The following is a 16,868-nucleotide window of genomic DNA, read 5'->3' on the forward strand; positions in this document are numbered from 1 at the left end:
ACCTTGTTCCAAGTGACAGTTTCTCTGCAAAGTGCTCATGATACTAACAGTGCCCTGTTTGCGACAAACGAGAAGACACTCCATAGTAAGGCCCTATCACTATGACAAGAGGCAAAAGGGAACCTACCGCCAAGAGCAAGACAGGTCACCAAATAAAGTGGATTGCAAACTTTGCGTCCTCTCAAAAAACCACAACTATCCTGAAACTCATAACCGTGAAAAGTAGGGACAGGGAAGGATGCAGGGAGCAGGCCTTTGAAACAACGGGCACAGATGCCCTATTGTATATGGATATTCTCTGGCGCAGACTGTACAACATTGAATCACGTTTTAATGAAAGTCATGTTTATTTGACTGGTTGGGCAGTGCTTAATTTGTGACGGTGGTGTACACCAGCACGAGTTTTTGTGGGCAGGGGATAATGATTGCTCCATCAGCCTTCCCTCGAGAGCAAAAGAGGGGAAGGCAGAAAAGGAAGGAAAAAAGAGCAAAAGCAAGATAGGAGAAGGGTGACCAAGAGAGGTACCAGGAATAAAAAGGTACCTGCAAAAATGAGATAAAGAGACAAGACGTGTAGGGTGGGGGAAGATAGAGGCACGAGGTGGCATCAAGAGTAGTCAGCCTTGGTATTTAGCAACCACAGTTTTCTGTAGCCCTGCTGTGGGCGCTAGAGAAAAACGTTGGCAACTACCCAATTTTTTTTACAAATTAAGTACTGTTCTGATGCTAAAAAACTGGAGCTAGCGCAAAAAAGAACTGAATTCTTTCAAGTTACCTGTAGTTCACTCCTAGCATAATGAAACAATATTAACGGCTGTGTTACACAACACAAAAGCTCAATTTTTCTTATGCTAGCCAGTCTTTTCTACACAAACCAGTTACATAATTTTGGCTTCAGAAGAGGTGTCATGTATCGTAGTTAGAACATTAATCGGTAAATGTAGGGAGAAAGCAAAGATTATTTGTAACATGTATCAAAGGATACTGGGGCATATTTACAAGAAAATGCTGGAGGAAGGAGCTCCGGCAAAGTTTGCAGCGCCACGCTCCGCCATTTCCAAAACGCAGGGATTGTTGTAAATACGGTACACCCCTGTGTTTGCCCTAGCACTGGTCCTAAAAATAGCTGCCTAGTGCCAACACAGACACCCTTGCGCCATAGGGCAAGGGTGCCAGCTTTGCAGAGAATGATTGTTTATGTGAAGGTGTTCCTTCCTGCACATAGGCAATCAATATTGGAAATGTGTTACTTCTATGTGTGCTACATTCTGCAGCACACATAGAAGTAGCAAATTGCCATTATTTAATGATTTTTTATGTTCAGGAAGGGGCACCTTCCTGCACATAAACAATCGTTAATGCCATTTTGCTCTTTCTATGTGTGCTGCAGAATGTAAATGCAAAAACAAGGAGAAATAAAAGTATTTCTCCTTGTTGCACCATTCTAACACCTGCTTTTGCATGGTGTTAGTTTCTGGCGCAGCCTCAAATTTACACATCCTTGTAAATCTGGAGCAGCGTCCAACAGCAATGTGTGTTGTGGTGGAACGCCCACAGCAACACCCATTGCACGCCCCTTTCACGCAGATACCTGCGTGAAAAGCATCATATTTACAAAGCGGCGTTAAGCCACAAAAAGTGGCGTAATGCCACTTTCCCAATATGGTGCAGGGCATTGTGCCACCAGACCATCAAAAAAAGTAATGTTTCGGTGGCGCAATCCCCTACTAAATATGCTCTATTATTTGTGCATGTGGGCAAAACATACACTATTGTAGTGGGTTCTAAACGCAAATAGGAACGGCACTACATCACTGTGTTGAGAGTGCAGGTGAAGAAGAATCCACAAATATACAGAGTAGTGTCGAACATTACAGTTATTTAGCTTTAGGAAAGACTCACCTCGAATCTCTTCTATGTGGAAGCATGGAACAAGGAACAATGGCGGGATCTTGTTTTTGCTCAAACAGGCGCTTTTTCATATGTTTTCAGTGTTTACTCCCTGGAACCTTTTCCACTGTTCTTCAGCCGCTCTGTGCTGCTTTTCTTACTCTAAATAACTGTATTTCAACTCTTCACTCCCTGGAACCTTTTCCACTGTTCTTCAGCCGCTCTGTGCTGCTTTTCTTATTCTAAATAACTGTATTTCAACTCTTATTTTTGGTAGATTTTATATTTACGATCTTACTGTTCAACACCATATTAGGTTTACTGCGCTCTAACATCAGAAACGCCCATACGAAAGTGTATCCTGTGAAGAAAAATACCTTTGTTTTCTGTTTGCTTTAAACAAACCACAGATTGAATGAACCCTCTAATGTCTGGCACACCCCCTCCATTCTCTAATTAAAATGAACCAAGTTTCAGCAAAAGAAAAATGGGAACACAATAGCTGAGTGTTACATCCATTCCGCGCGTGATCACGTCACCACGTTGGATTACAAAACTGCAGCTTTTAAGCACCAAAGGTAACAGAGATGCCAAAGAGTAAGTACCTGCAGCGGAAATGTCTGAGAGGTGAAATCCGCTATTGCTTCACATTGTCCGCATTACTACGATCAAGGGGTGGGCTAGGAAAAAGGGCATGGGGTGGGGAGTTGGATAGATGTTTGAGTGCTTTCCATAGAGCATGCAGGGAACAACCACAAACCAAACACTCAACAGTTGTGTGGATGTTCACGAATATTTCCCAGGCCCTTGGAAACAGACTACTGCTGCAAAATGGAGTAAGAAGTAAATGTGTAGCAATTAAATGCTGTATTTTTTTTGTTAAGCCGAGCAATCACGATACTTCAGGTTAGACACTCTGAGGAAAGAGCAACCGCATCCGGAAGCACACATTTTGACTTGGTTATAATATGGGCTGCAGACAAGATGCCCTATGAATAGTAGAGCCTGACACCATAAGATAAGTGAAGTTTAGACTTGGGTTAGACTGGGACTGGAGCTGAACTGATATTTGCGTGGTGGTGTGACCTCAGACCTGCATGTTTTCATTTGCATAGGAGCATGGCCCAAACAAATTAGGTTTGCCTTTGCCTTCATGCCAGTGTCATATTTCAGAGTTGGGTGAAGGGGCAAATATGCCATTGAGAGGGCACGCTAACTCGGTGGCCTCAAAGGGGCCCCTTGTCAGCGGGTACTGGGGGTCCAAATGAGGCTTCAGGCATCCTCTACAGTTGGATCAAGTAACTCGCTGCACTCCTTTTGAAACTGAGGCCTAGTTGCTGTCCCCAGCCAAAAGCGAACTGGCGGCTTCAAACAGGTGGTCAGCCTTTCGCTATTGCGCAGTCGACAGCGGAGGCCCGCGCTTACAGCTGCGCTGTGACGTCATTTGTGATGGGCTGCACAGTCCTGTCACCGCTCGGCACACACAGTTAACAGTGCACTGCGCAGTTGGCTGGGGCAGTGCATTCCATGTCTAACAAGGCTGAAGGTGAATTTCATTTCGGTTTGATTTAGGTGTCATGGGAGAGTGTAATCTCCCTCTATAGCCATGCCGCCGCCAACATTTTTAGGTCGAGAATTCAAGACCTCTTGTATATACTTTGGTATATACTTATATGTACTTTGTGGGCTCTGGAGAGCAGCCCTAGGGCTTGTCTGCTTCTGCTTAGGGACTTTGTTTTCTGTTGATCTGTCTCTATTTAACTGTCTTGATAGAAAAAATCCAGTAGAGGTCAGTAAAATACCCGAAGTGCTTTCTGCTGAGGGACTTTCTTTTGAAAAAATTTCTGGCAACTGCCTTTATTTAACTTTCTTGATAGAAAACGACCAGCAGAGGTCAGCAAAATACCAGAATCAGTTTAGCATACTCTAGATACCAGTTCATCAAAATTGTCTTTCACGAGCACCTGTAGACAATAATATTTTTTTCAAATCTTGTATATTCAGTGATCTGACCACAGAATGCCCTGATTTTATATTAAGAACAGAGCTTTGGACTATTCCATTTCCCGCTGAAAGGCAATATTTCTCTCCATGTGCTCCCATACCTGGCATGTCACGCAATTTGGTGATTACTTTCTTTCCATGTTAAAGAACAGTAGATGTTTCAGCACCCAGGTTAATGTGCTGCACAGCTAAATACATATAAGGTCCCAAAGGAGAGACCGATTGCATTGCAAATGCTTGTTCTTAGGAGCAGGCGTTCAACGCCTATTGGGCTCAAAGGGCTTCAGCCCCCCCCCCGGCCCCTGGCCCCCGTCGAATGTGTCAGCCCAGACTGAAATAGCTTCCTGGGCTGGCTGGTCTGGAGCCTGTCTTATTGCAGCCGAACCTGAGTACTTCACTGGTCTTTAAAAGTCCATTTACTTGTTAAGGAGGCTTTGTAGAGTATTTTCACCCCTTCCTATGGCCCCTGGATCTCCACTCTGCCTAGTGCTGGAAGAATTAGCCCCCACCCCCGAAATCTTTTGTAGCCCCCCCACCCTAAATTTATCTCTAGTTGCGCCTCTGCTTAGAAGTAAGTTCTGCTGGCAAACCGTCTGTCGTAAATTATTCCAACTAACTAGTAACATCACATGGAGTTCGCAGATACCACCAGTAAACTATGCCCTTAGCCTCCTGCTTTATTTTTTTTAAAAGCAAAGTGTCAAGCAGCAACTGTTTCCTTTGACCCAAATTTGACGTGGTTGAGAATCAAAAATTAGCTAGCATTCGCGCCAAGAATTTTCAATTCTATTAAGGACACGGAGGCGAGGATTATGCTTCTCTTTCTATTTATTGCTACTCACAGCAGCCAATGAAAACTTGTGTTATATAAAAAAACAACAACATTTCTCATGATGCATATATCACATCACTTCCTGCAGGGCCCCATAAGAGCCAGCCACACCGGAACTAGTCCTCTTTCTTTGCTCCGAACAGAAGTCCAATAAGTAGTAAAGTTCAACAAGTATTAAAGTTCAACAACAACAGCTTCCAACGTGGAAGAACACCAGACCAGCTGGGAAACACGCCACTCTGTACACCGGATCAATCCATCTTCTTGTCAGATCCTGAAAGAATAGAAATAAACAACCCGTAACTTCTGTCAAAGCAGAGTATATACAATACGGGTGGGCAAAAATTACATTACAGTAATTTAACCGGGTGGGATAATCCTCGCCTCCGTGTCCTTAATAGAATTGAAAATTCTTGGCGCGAATGCTAGCTAATTTTTGATTATATTACAGGACCGGAGGCTTCGTATTATGCTAGTTTAACGCTGATTAAAGACAACAGAGGATATATCACCCACCGGTTTATAATAAAATTGTTTAAACGCTGAGCGGAACAATGGGGCGGCCGTTATCAGTGCCCAGAAATGAAAGTGCGCTTTCGCGCCACCAGCACAATTGATCCTCAAGCCTACCGCACGCAGCGGGGGTCACCAAGCGCCGCCACGCGCTGATCCGACAAAACCAAGGGTAGAGTCACAGATGCGCATTACAAGCGATCGCAACGCGATCCTGACATCTCTTAGAACAGCTGAAAACAGTTGCTATGCCAACTAAACAACAGTGGAACACCGTCAATAAAGCAACATCATAGTATAATCACACAGCATATCGTTAATATAACAAAATGCACAAACGGAGCTTTCAACTTAACTGTCTGCGTGAGCAGCAAAGAAAGAGGACTAGTTCCGGTGTGGCTGGCTCTTATGGGACCCTGCAGGAAGTGATGTGATATATGCATCATGAGAAATGTTGTTGTTTTTTTATATAACACAAGTTTTCATTGGCTGCTGTGAGTAGCAATAAATAGAAACAGAAGCATAATACGAAGCCTCCGGTCCTGTAATAGAATTGTCTCAGCTTGAATTGCATTTTCAATCATCAAAGAAGAAAGTGCATCGAACATATTTTTAGCCCAGGGCTAATGGGTTCCGAAGCTGGGAGGCACTTGCACATAGTGTCTGGCGAGTGGGGCTATTATTTCATGTTTGTGCCTGTACCTAATGGTTTAAGGAAAACTATCCAGGAAGGTCGTAGCACAGATTGTGTATTGAGACGGTGGGAGTGAGGGACCTAATTCTACATATGGTAGCTGACTGTTTTTGATTCATGCATATTATTCAATCACCATTATATTTTATAAATATGGAACTTTAATGAGATGCGATAAGATAACGGAATTCGTAAAGTTCCGTTTTCTACTTTTGTCATATTTTTTTTATATAGTATGGCTTACATTGTTAGCTGAAACAATAAATAAAACGAAATACCTTAGAACATTCAGTCCTGTCCTATGTGAGGGAACAACTAATGTACACACAAAATGGGTAGGACTGGAATCGAATATAGTCCATGGCAGCAAAGTAAAAGTTGTCCCCTTAAGTACATTGGATAGCTAATAAAACAGTGGCCCATATTTGAGAATTAGGGCAAATTTGAACTTGTAAAGACATGCTCTAAATGTGTTTTGCAAGGCATGAAGATTGCCAGGATATGAGCTTGCTGCAGGCAATGCTTGTGGTAATCTCAGGGAAATCAGGAGTAAAAACCGTCCCAGCAGGCTATAAACCAGGCCCACGTACTCCCCTGTTGCGTCAGAACTTCGGGTACTGCCTGAGTGCTGTATAGGCCATTCCAACCCTTGCCTGAAAAATATCCCAACCCCCCTGCATTTGCATATGAGACTTTGAGTTTGGCTCCCCAGCCTCCTGGACAGTGTGCTGGAGTTTTGTTGGCTATTTAACCCCTTCGCTGCGGCGGACATTCCGCCGCAGTGCTGGGGGGTGCGGGGGGGCAGCATGGTGGCGCTGTGCTCATGACGGAGCCGCTCCGTCATGAGCCACGGTTGGGCTGTGCTCATGACGGAACGGTTCCGTCATGACTCCGCCCAGTTGCGTTGTCCCCCCGCACAGGCGGGGAAACAGCGCGGCGTAGGCGGAGCGGCCGCCAACGGGCGTGTCATGACGGAACCGTTCCGTCATGAGCACACGGCAACCGTGGCTCATGACGGAGCGGCTCCGTCATGAGCGGGGAAGGGGTTAAACTAACTCTTGTGTTAATAAACAAACAACGTCCTGCTTTTTTTTTTTTTTTTTTTTTGAAACCGTTTATTGCAGTTTGTAAAAGTTACAGGTATGGGCCTACAACCACCCGGCCGGCCGCTAGAATGACAAAAGCATATTGCATACATACAGTAAAAGTCTCTCGGCAGTGCAGAGTAGTAAAACAGGAGTAATCAATGGTGCAGGCCACACAGCTCCATGCCCACAGTGCGGTTCCCTTTTCTTGGAACAAAACAACACCAAAAAACCACACCCGCAAGGCAACCCGCGATCCAAAGCGACAGCACATGCTCCATAAGTGGGGGATCCAAACCAGCAGCAGAACTCTGGAGAGGGGAATGGGAATAGATCAGGGACTGGGGGACCGCGCGCCCGCGGCCGAGGGAGGGGGGCCGTCTAGGGAGACGGAGCAGGCGAGGCAGCCGGTAGCAGTGGTGGCTCACAAATACCCCCGCGGTAGGCGTTCCAGGGGCCCCAGAGTTTCACCCACGCCCCAGGCTTACCCCTCGCCACATACACCACCTTTTCACGAAACATACACCAATCCATATGCTCTTCCCAGGCCGACACCGCAGGGGGCCTCTGGGATCCCCACAATTGAGCAATGTCATGCTTGGCTATCATGTATCCCAGAGTCACCCACCGCGTCTGCGGGACCGAACAGTCATTCAGTTCCCATACATTCAGCAAGCATCTCCTCGCTTCAGGCAGCAGCGCGACACGCGTAACCACACGCAGGACCTCATGCACACCACGCCAGAATCGCTCCACCTTCGGGCACTCCCACAGTATATGCATGAAAGTCGCCAACGCACCACAGCCACGCTTACACATTCCGTCACCAGCAAAACCCATACGCAGAAGCCTTGGCCCCGTCACGTAAACCCGGTGAAGGATCTTGAGCTGGACGAAACGAAGGCGAGCCGGGATGGCCACCTCTTTCGGAGAGGCCACCGCGGAAATCCAATCCTCGTCGTCCAGCTCCAGCCCGTCGGCAACCCAAGCCTCGCGGAGACTAGTCAGCAGGCACGATCTATCGTTGATCAGTTTTTTGTATATGAGGGAGATCGTGCTGTCCGGGACATGGCCATCTAGCACTCTGTCCTCCAGGGGGGAAGACTCCGGAATGGATGCGACATCCGGGAAGACGGAGCCCAGCGCATGGCGGACTTGTAGGTACCGAAAGTACTCACTGCCCTGCAGCTGAAACTCCGCCTGCAGCGTCTCAAAAGTTTTGAATCCCCCCCTCGTCCAGAGATCTCCCACCGTGCTGATTCCGATCGTGTCCCACTTCTCGAAGCCCTTCGACGTCCACAGGGAGCCCAACCTCTCAGACGCATACAGCGGTGACGCCCGGGTCAAACGGTCCTTCCACCCCATAGCTGCATTAGCCGCGTGCCAGACACGCACCATGACACGCGTCGGTCCCGTCAAACGGGAGTCGGGCGCGCCAGCGTAGAGCGCTCGATTGTAATCGCCACCGGGCAGGAGCATCTTATCCATCTCAAATGCCGGGTTCAAGGCGGGCCCGTAAAGGCCATGATTAATTGCAGCTAGTTGGGAGGCCCAGTAATACCGTTTAATGTCCGGGAGGGCGACCCCCCCATCGTACCACGGGAGCGTCAATTTAGCCAGAGCAATGCGCGGCCTCCCGTCCCAGAACAGGCGCCGCTGGAGGCCCTCCACCTCACGGAAATAGCGTGCCGGGACCAAGTCCATAGTATTCTGGAGGGCGTAGAGGAAGCGCGGCAGGGACATCATTTTAAACAAGGCCGCTCGGCCGAGCGGCGAGAGCGGCAGACGCCGCCAGCGCACCACGTCCTCCTTCAAGCGCCGGAGGGGGAGTAGCAAATTCCGCTCATAGCGGGCCTCCGGGTCAAGAGTGATATAGATACCCAGGTACCGAAAACCTTGGGAGGCAATCTGGATCGGACAGTCCCGTGGTAGGACCGGAGCCTCCCCGGAAAGCACATAGACACAGGATTTCGCCCAGTTGATGACCAGGCCTGAGTTGCGACCGAATGAGCGCAAAACATCAACCAGGACGATCAGTGATTTCCGCGGGGAGGCGAGATACAGAAGGATATCGTCAGCATAGAGGGACACACGGTCCTCATGCTCGGGGGTCCAGCGGAGACCACGGATAGAAGGGTGCCACCGCAGCCACTCCGCCAGGGGCTCCAGGGCCAGGGCGAACAGGAGAGGCGACAGGGGGCAACCCTGTCGCGTGCCCCGCCCCAGCGCGAATGGGGCCGAGACTCGCCCATTCACTACCACCTGCGCCAATGGGCCCGAGTATAGCAATTTGACCCAGCTAATGAAACCCGGGCCAAACCCAAATTTCGCCAGCATCGCCCAGATGTATGGCCATTCAAGCGTATCAAACGCCATGGTGGCGTCCAAGGACGCCAAGATGGCCGGCTCCCGCACAAATGGGACACGCGCGAGCACCCCGTGTAAGCGCCGCAGATTGAGCGCCGTGTTGCGGTGCGGTATAAAGCCAGATTGGTCTTGGTGGACCAAATCGCCCACCACGCCAATCAACCGGTTGGCCAACACCTTGGCGAGGATTTTGGGCTCCGCGTTCAAGAGCGAAATCGGCCTATAGGATGTGACCCGTTCACGGGGCTTCCCCTCCTTGTGGATCACCACAATTGTGGCCAGACGCTGGTCCGGCGGGAGGGAACCCTGCGAGTGGGCCGCCAGGAACATCGCGCGCAGGTGGGGCGCCAACACATCCGGGCGTAGCTTGTATAGCTCGATGGGAATACCATTGGGGCCCATGGCCTTGCCGGATGCAACCGAGCGAATAGCCAAGGCAATTTCGTCCGAGGTGGGAGGGGCGTCCAGCGAATCCCTGTCCTCCACCGTAAGGGAGGGCAGTGCGATATCCCGAAGCAGGGCATGGGAATCTTCCTCCGAGCAGGGGGAAACCGGGGAGTAAACTTCGCGGAAATAATCCGCGAAGCAGGAGACAATGGCTTCCGGCTCAGTGACACATGCACCATCCACACTCTCAATCAAAGGCACCACGCGGCTCGCTCTCTCCCTCTTATCCAACCACGCAATCAATTTGCCAGTCTTATCACCCACATCATACAATCGCCCCTGCTGCTCTCTACTGAGGCCCCTGGCCGCCTCCGTGATGAGGGTGCGATAGGCCGCCTGCTTTAGGTGTAGGACATGCAACTTGGCGTCTGTTACCCCGCTCCCCAGGTCACCCTCCAGTTCTGCAATCTCGGCCTCTACCCGGGTCACCTCCTCCCGCTCGCGCCGCCGGGCATGGGAGATAAAGGAGAGGGCCTCCCCTCTAAGAACTACCTTGAAAGCCTCCCACAGGGAGATGGCCGAGGGGACCGACCCCACATTCTCGTCGAAATATCGCTGTAAGGATTTAATCAAATCGGCACGAATGGTGGGGTCGCGCAAATACCATGCATTGATTGGGGCCACCCTGCCATCCCCCCTCGGGAAGACATCGAAATGCAACAACAATGGGGAGTGGTCTGAGATACCCCGCGCCAGATGGCGCACCTCCCCCACCCTCCCTGCATGGGCCGCCGGGACAAGGAGGTAATCAAGCCGCGAGAGGCTACCATGGGCACCCGAGTGGAAGGTGTACTGTCGCAATGCGGGATGCTTTAATCGCCAGCAATCCACCAGGCCCAGCGTGTCCAAAAGGCCGGGCAGCCACGCCTGTGCCCGGGGGAGGTCCCTAGGGGGATGGCGATCCATAGACCCAGAGGCTACCGCATTAAAGTCCCCTCCAGCCACCAGCAGGCCACTCGGAAGGTCCAGAAGGAGGCGCCCCAGGTCCGCAAATGTGGTGGCTTGTAACCCAGGCGGGACGTACACTGATATAAAGATAAACACTCTACCCTCCATTCTTCCCACCAGAACCGTGTAGCGTCCCCTCTCATCATGGCGCACCTCATCAATCTCCAACGGGAGTGAGTTCTTAATCATAATACCCACCCCCCGCGAGCCCGAGGTGAAGCCGGAATGGGCCGCCAAACGATATCCCCGCCGATTCATTGCATGAAAGGAGTTACCTATAAGGTGCGTCTCCTGCAGGAAGACAACATCTGGTGAAATACGTTTTAAGTACTGCAGGACCACACCACGCTTAATCCTATCCCCCAGGCCGTTAACATTCCATGACAACACAGTCAAATCCCTACCCCCCATCATACGTCGGAACAATCGGTCGTCCCCCATCGAGCATTCTAAAAACAACAACACAGTAGCGGGTTTGCCTTGCGGTGCTAACAAACAACACACCCCCCCCACCCCCCGGTCCCAACAGAACTCCCCCCTCCCTGCACCCCTGCATGAGCCCAGACAGCCCCCCCAAAGTGCAGTGTGCCTGTCGCCCCATAACTAAATACTAACTAGTCCCCCAGAGGAGGAGGGAAGCCCCCAACAGACCCCGCACGACCTCCATAGGAGGGGAACATACGCAATCAATAAATGGTGAAGGAACAACGTCCAGAGCAAGGCCTATTCAGTCACCCCTCAATTCTGATCCGGCGGGCCCTCCTCGCCAGTCGCGCCCCCCCCGCCCCCCCGGCCCCGATCCCCAGGCAGAGTGTCCAGCCAGTCCCCAGCCGCCTCGGGCCGGTCGAAGAAATGTGTGCGACCATCCACCTCTACCCTCAGCTTAGCTGGAAAGAGCATTGAGTACTTGAGGTTCAGGTCCCTTAGGCGACGTTTAACACCAAGAAAGCTCTGTCGCTGCTTCTGGACCGCCGGAGTAAAGTCCGGGTAGAAATGTACCTCCATGTTGTCAAGCTTGACCGGTCCCTGTTGCCTGGAGGTCTGGAGGATAGCATCTCTGTCCCGAAAATTAAAAATCCGGGCAATGAGAGGCCGCGGCGGGGCACCAGTCTTAGGTCTGCCCCCGGGGACCCGGTGAGCACGCTCCACCGCAAAAAGCTTACTCAGCCCCCGGGGCTGGAGATGGGTCAGGATCAACTCTTCCACGAAAAGATCCGCCGCCTCCGCCTCTCGTCCCTCCGGCACCCCCACAATACGGACATTATTCCTCCGGGCCCGACCCTCGGAATCCTCCAGTCGCCGGTCCATCAGGGCGCTCGCCTGTCCAAGCCGGCGCACCTCCTTCTGGAGGGCCACCACGTCTGTCGTGAGGCTCGTTGTGGTGTGGGCCAGGGAGTCGACTCGGTCGTTTGTTTTGGACAAGTCTGCCCTCACAAGGCTCACATCCACCAGGACCGAGTCTATTTTCTGCGCTAAGGTGTCGAAACGCTGGTCCACCGAGGCCTTCATCTCTGCGATGGCGCCCATGACGTCCCGGAGGGTCAGATCCACCGGATGAGCAGATGCCTCCGTCGGGCCCACCGGGGATGCACGCGATGTCTCCGGAGAACCCTTCTGGAGCGTGTAGCGGTCCATACTGTAGCCTGGTGCGCCGTGCCACGGCGAGTCGTCTTCACCTTCGCCCGGTCGCCATCTTGTTTGGTGGACATGCTGGCTCTTCCACCGTCGTGTCAAGCTCCCCGAGCGGGCCGCTATACCAAGTCACGGGTGCCAGGGGGGGGGCGGGGGCGACCACCGAACCGCGGGTCAACCCACCGCCGGCGGGTCAGCTGGGCTCCTGGACAAGGCCACACCACCGCACCCCGCTCCGCCGCCCAACCCCGCTTGAGAGCAAGGAGGGCGCAAAAGCGAAAGCGAAAGTGCGGGGCACGCGAGTCGCCCAGCCCAGCTCGCCGCTGTTATTCACTTTGTCCCCGGATCGCCCCACTACTCCAATCCGGGGGGCCGGCGAGGAGAAGGCCGCAACCTTCGATCGATGCTCCCACCGGTGTTCGGGGTCCGATTCGAGCCCAAAAAACGGGTGGCGCCTCAGCTCGGGTTCCCCGACACAGTCCCCTCAACAAGGACAGGATATCGCCAGGATTAATTCAGGAGGTCGCGGAGGTCCTCGGGAGCCTCGCACCTACGCGGCCATCTTGGTTGCGCGCTAGGCTCCTCCTTCAACGTCCTGCTTTTAATCTCTGAAACAGCTATGCAGATATCTGTGAGGTTACTATACTAGCAAAAACTTACTGAATGTGCTAGGTGGGTTTCTATAATGCGTAAATTTGTATCTTTCTTTCAGATATATCCATTCATCTACATACAGCACATAAGGGGAATTAAGCTTTTTAGAAGTATGAAGCTATTTCAAGTGGCCATGGCCGTATACCTGTACATTGTCATACAGTACCTGAAAAGTGTTAAATAATAACTTATTAGAGAGCTTTTGCTGCTAGAGTCCTGACGTTTCATAACATGGTCAAATACATGTTATAGTTACTCAGTTCAATGCTAATAATTTTTAGGTCGAGCCTGGGCAGCACATGCGCTGGTCTGCGAGGCATGCTATATTGAGGTATGGAATAGAAGCTCCACCCATTTTACCGCCCATCTTTTCAATTGGCTCCTCTCACTCTCCTTTCGAAATTGTTGTTTTTGATTGATAAATAGGCTTAGTAGTGTCTCCTTGGTACCGCCTTGTCTGCATTTGTAACCTCCCATAACAACTGGACTTTTTGCTTGCGTTGTTACACGATCTGCTTCATCTAAGCTGTGAGAACTATTTTCTTTAATAATCTTCCACTCACTATGTGCTTTCCTACAAGGTAGCAAGCCACCTGCTTTTATATTTTAAAGAGTAATGGCTGCGGGTCCGCTTTAACTATAGCGGCTGCTCTTATTTATTTAATTTGCAGCGCAGTCGGCTTTAACAGAAGCACTTATTTATTTAATTTGCAGTGCAGTCCACTTGAAGTATTGCGGACGCGTTTTTTTCTTTATTTAAATTTCCAGCACCGTCCACTTTAAGTTTAGTGGCAACGCTACAGAACCTTAGTTTAATGTAAAAAAAATTGGGGGGGTCAAAGCGCCCCATATAGCGCTTTTACTTTAATTTGGCCACACCCCTTTCTTTAGCCGCTGCTCATTGTAACCTGAATACATTGAGCTTCTAAAGAAAGGTGCGTGGCCACCATTAAAGTGGTCTTGCATTTGGGAGAGTTTGACCTATTGGCATTATAAATAACAATGCCTTTCATATTTGAGTTTGTTTTCAAAGCACATAAATAAAAAGCATTGTCATTTGTAATGCCAATAGCTTAAACTCTTGCAAATGCGAAACCTATTGCATTGAAAATGCTTGTTTATTCTTTTACCTCAGTTTGATGAAGAACTGAGTCTCTCCTGTAACCTTATTTGTGAAACAAACAGTAAAGATAGAGCCACTGACTCATATGTACTTTTGCTTTTCGAACTTTATAAACAAATGGCCGTTCCATGTATGGGATGTTTGCACAGTTGTTGCAGTCTGCAGGCCCCTAAAGGGAAAATAAGATAGCCAGTGCTTGCTTCCCAACTAAGAGAAGAAAGGAAGCAAAGTTAGGGCGCCACCTTGTGGAATGTTCCAGCAGTTGCACAGATCTCTGGAAATGGTTGCAATGTTACTAATGGCACTGCAGGATTAAAACAGCTTTGTCAATCAGGATTAAGAATCGACGTTGCGGGCACAAAGTCCACGGTGAAATATCCTCGCAAAAAAAAGTTTACATTTGAACAATCGGGTACTTGAACACTAACTGTGCCAATAAAAACCGAACACTCCGTTATCGGCTGTTTGATGCAAGTGTGAATGAGTGATGAAGTTAACCTATGACTATCCTTAAACTGAGGGTTTCATTTCACGTTATCACAGACTTTAAATGTGTGTGGTTTGTTAACTCACATTTATATACTGGATTTTTAAGAATCGTTTAATTGGCTTGACGAATGCGTTCTTCCTGAATACAGCATAACCTCAAACCTTCTACATTCAAGTAAGTGAAGCGGAGAGCCCTCGACAGCCTCCCACAAATCACTTTCTCGTGCAACGTCCCCAGGAAAAGAAATTCCACCTATATGTGAACAGAAAAACACTTCTCCCTGTTATTCTAAATGAATCCCAGGATGTAACCTCAATGTCTTCAAAAACGATGTATCTTACTTTAGGATTTCATGTATATTTACATTCGTTAGACATGATATGATACTCGCTCTCCCTTACAAAACTAAAACAAACCAAGGACAACCTGAATAACAAATCAACCTGAACCGAACAAGGAAACCTGACTCATCAAGTCTATAGCTTCCTTACAACAAAAGCGACAGGGGATTTCCAATACATAATTGCAACCTGTTTCTTGTTCTGTAACTTCGAATCTTTGCTTCAGCAAATGTATTATTATTTACTAAAGTTTTTGAACTGAGAGGGCAAGATAAGCATACAGTAAGGGATATTCAAATCACTGTCCATATTATGAGATGCTCGTTAATGAGACCAGCGATTCTGGCCTGCTGAGTTACTGCTACTGTTCACTATGGTAACCAGGGTTTTATGGGGAATAAACAGGGGCATTAGATTAATTGCATTTGATTCCCGTGTTTTTTCCTTATTCTTCGCTGCATTTTCACCTAAATAATTTGGTAGCTTTGAGTATCTGGAGCCTCATGGGAAAAATGTTCAGAACCTCAGGTTTACCGCATTACTTGGGACCACAGGAACTACACTGGGCCCACAGGACAATACAAACAACACAATATGTGGCCAACAGAGTCACAGTTCACAGTCTATTCTGAGTGTGCATAAGGAAGCTGAGAATCATTTAGAGGCACTCATTGTAGTCAGCAAGGAACAAGCCAACTAAAGGGAGAGCAAAAGTAGCCCCTGACAAATCCTCTGTAAACAGTAAATGATTGTCTTATGTGCCATGAGCTTCAAATGTTGTTCCATCATTGCAATAGAAACATACAAAAATGTGGCTCAATTTGTATTCTCTTTTGGTTGGAAGACATTCATTTCCTTTACCCGCTCATGTTATCATTCTAGTTTGAAAGGAATGTTCTTAAAACTGAAACCAGTCAGAATGTGCATCTTTATAAAGCTGAGTCCAGAACCTGAGGAAGAGCCGCCATTGGTAAAGAGCACCTGGTCAGACCACCTCTATCTTGGATCGAAACTGGGGAGGCACAGTGATCGTTTAACAAAGAGGTATATCAAAAGTAGTCCGAATAATAACTTGAGGAAGTTCCAGAGTCTAAGACACTAGCTTTGAATCTACTTCTTCCTAAAAAGCTGCATTTTATTTTCCAACACGTTTCAAACACATACCTGTTTCTGCATGATTCAGACCAGGTTGCTCTTGCTCCGAAGGCTTTGCTGGTGGCCATAATGCATGGGTTCTCCCGGGGAACCTTCCCTCTATGTAATCCAGCGAGTGTGTAGGTTGACTAACAGCAGCCCAGGTGTAAAGCTGATCATGCTGTTGACCAAACAAGAACACAGTTACAAATGAGTTCACATCAACGCAGCAATATTAACCCTTCTGTTCATCATAGAGTCAAAAGGCAACCAGAAAGCAGAGCAAGTTAAACCAAGACATGTAGTGAAATTAGATTTCATGTGGAAAATCACTTTATAGAGCCTCTAAAAAAGAAGAATCTTTAGTCGTCTCTACTTCTGTCTTGATCAGGGAGTTACAGGGGAAAAATATTTTAAAACCCTTTCACTGCCTTAGGTATCTAGAAGCTCCATGACTAGATATTCTAATTTCCACATGAAAATATTTCGAGGCCATTTCCTCCAAGGGCTTGTAGTTTAATCTCATATTTATATATTATTCTGTTATTTAAAACAAAAAAATATACATTTATGCTATCTGCAATGTGTCTACATTTTTCCACAATCAATATATGCCATACTTTACAAACATTTTAATTTTTATATTAGAAGCTTGTTGCATAAAAGAAAATACATTAGCATGTAATGACAAACACATTGAGTGAAAGCAGAATA

At 48.6% G+C, this 16,868-nt stretch overlaps 1 protein-coding gene across 1 annotated transcript in view; it reads right to left on the minus strand.

Annotated features, from left to right (window-relative positions):
* FMN2 (formin 2) overlaps nt 1-16,868 on the minus strand; it is a 656,752-nt gene that overhangs the window by 446,659 nt on the left and 193,225 nt on the right. The window contains exon 3 of the mRNA XM_085612201.1: nt 16,185-16,335. Within this exon, the coding sequence (XP_085468327.1) occupies nt 16,185-16,335 (151 nt within the window). The remainder of the gene's footprint in view (nt 1-16,184; nt 16,336-16,868) is intronic.

The sequence above is a fragment of the Triturus cristatus genome, chromosome 6 (assembly GCF_964204655.1).
Source record: "Triturus cristatus chromosome 6, aTriCri1.1, whole genome shotgun sequence".
In the NCBI taxonomy this organism is placed as follows: domain Eukaryota; kingdom Metazoa; phylum Chordata; class Amphibia; order Caudata; family Salamandridae; genus Triturus; species Triturus cristatus.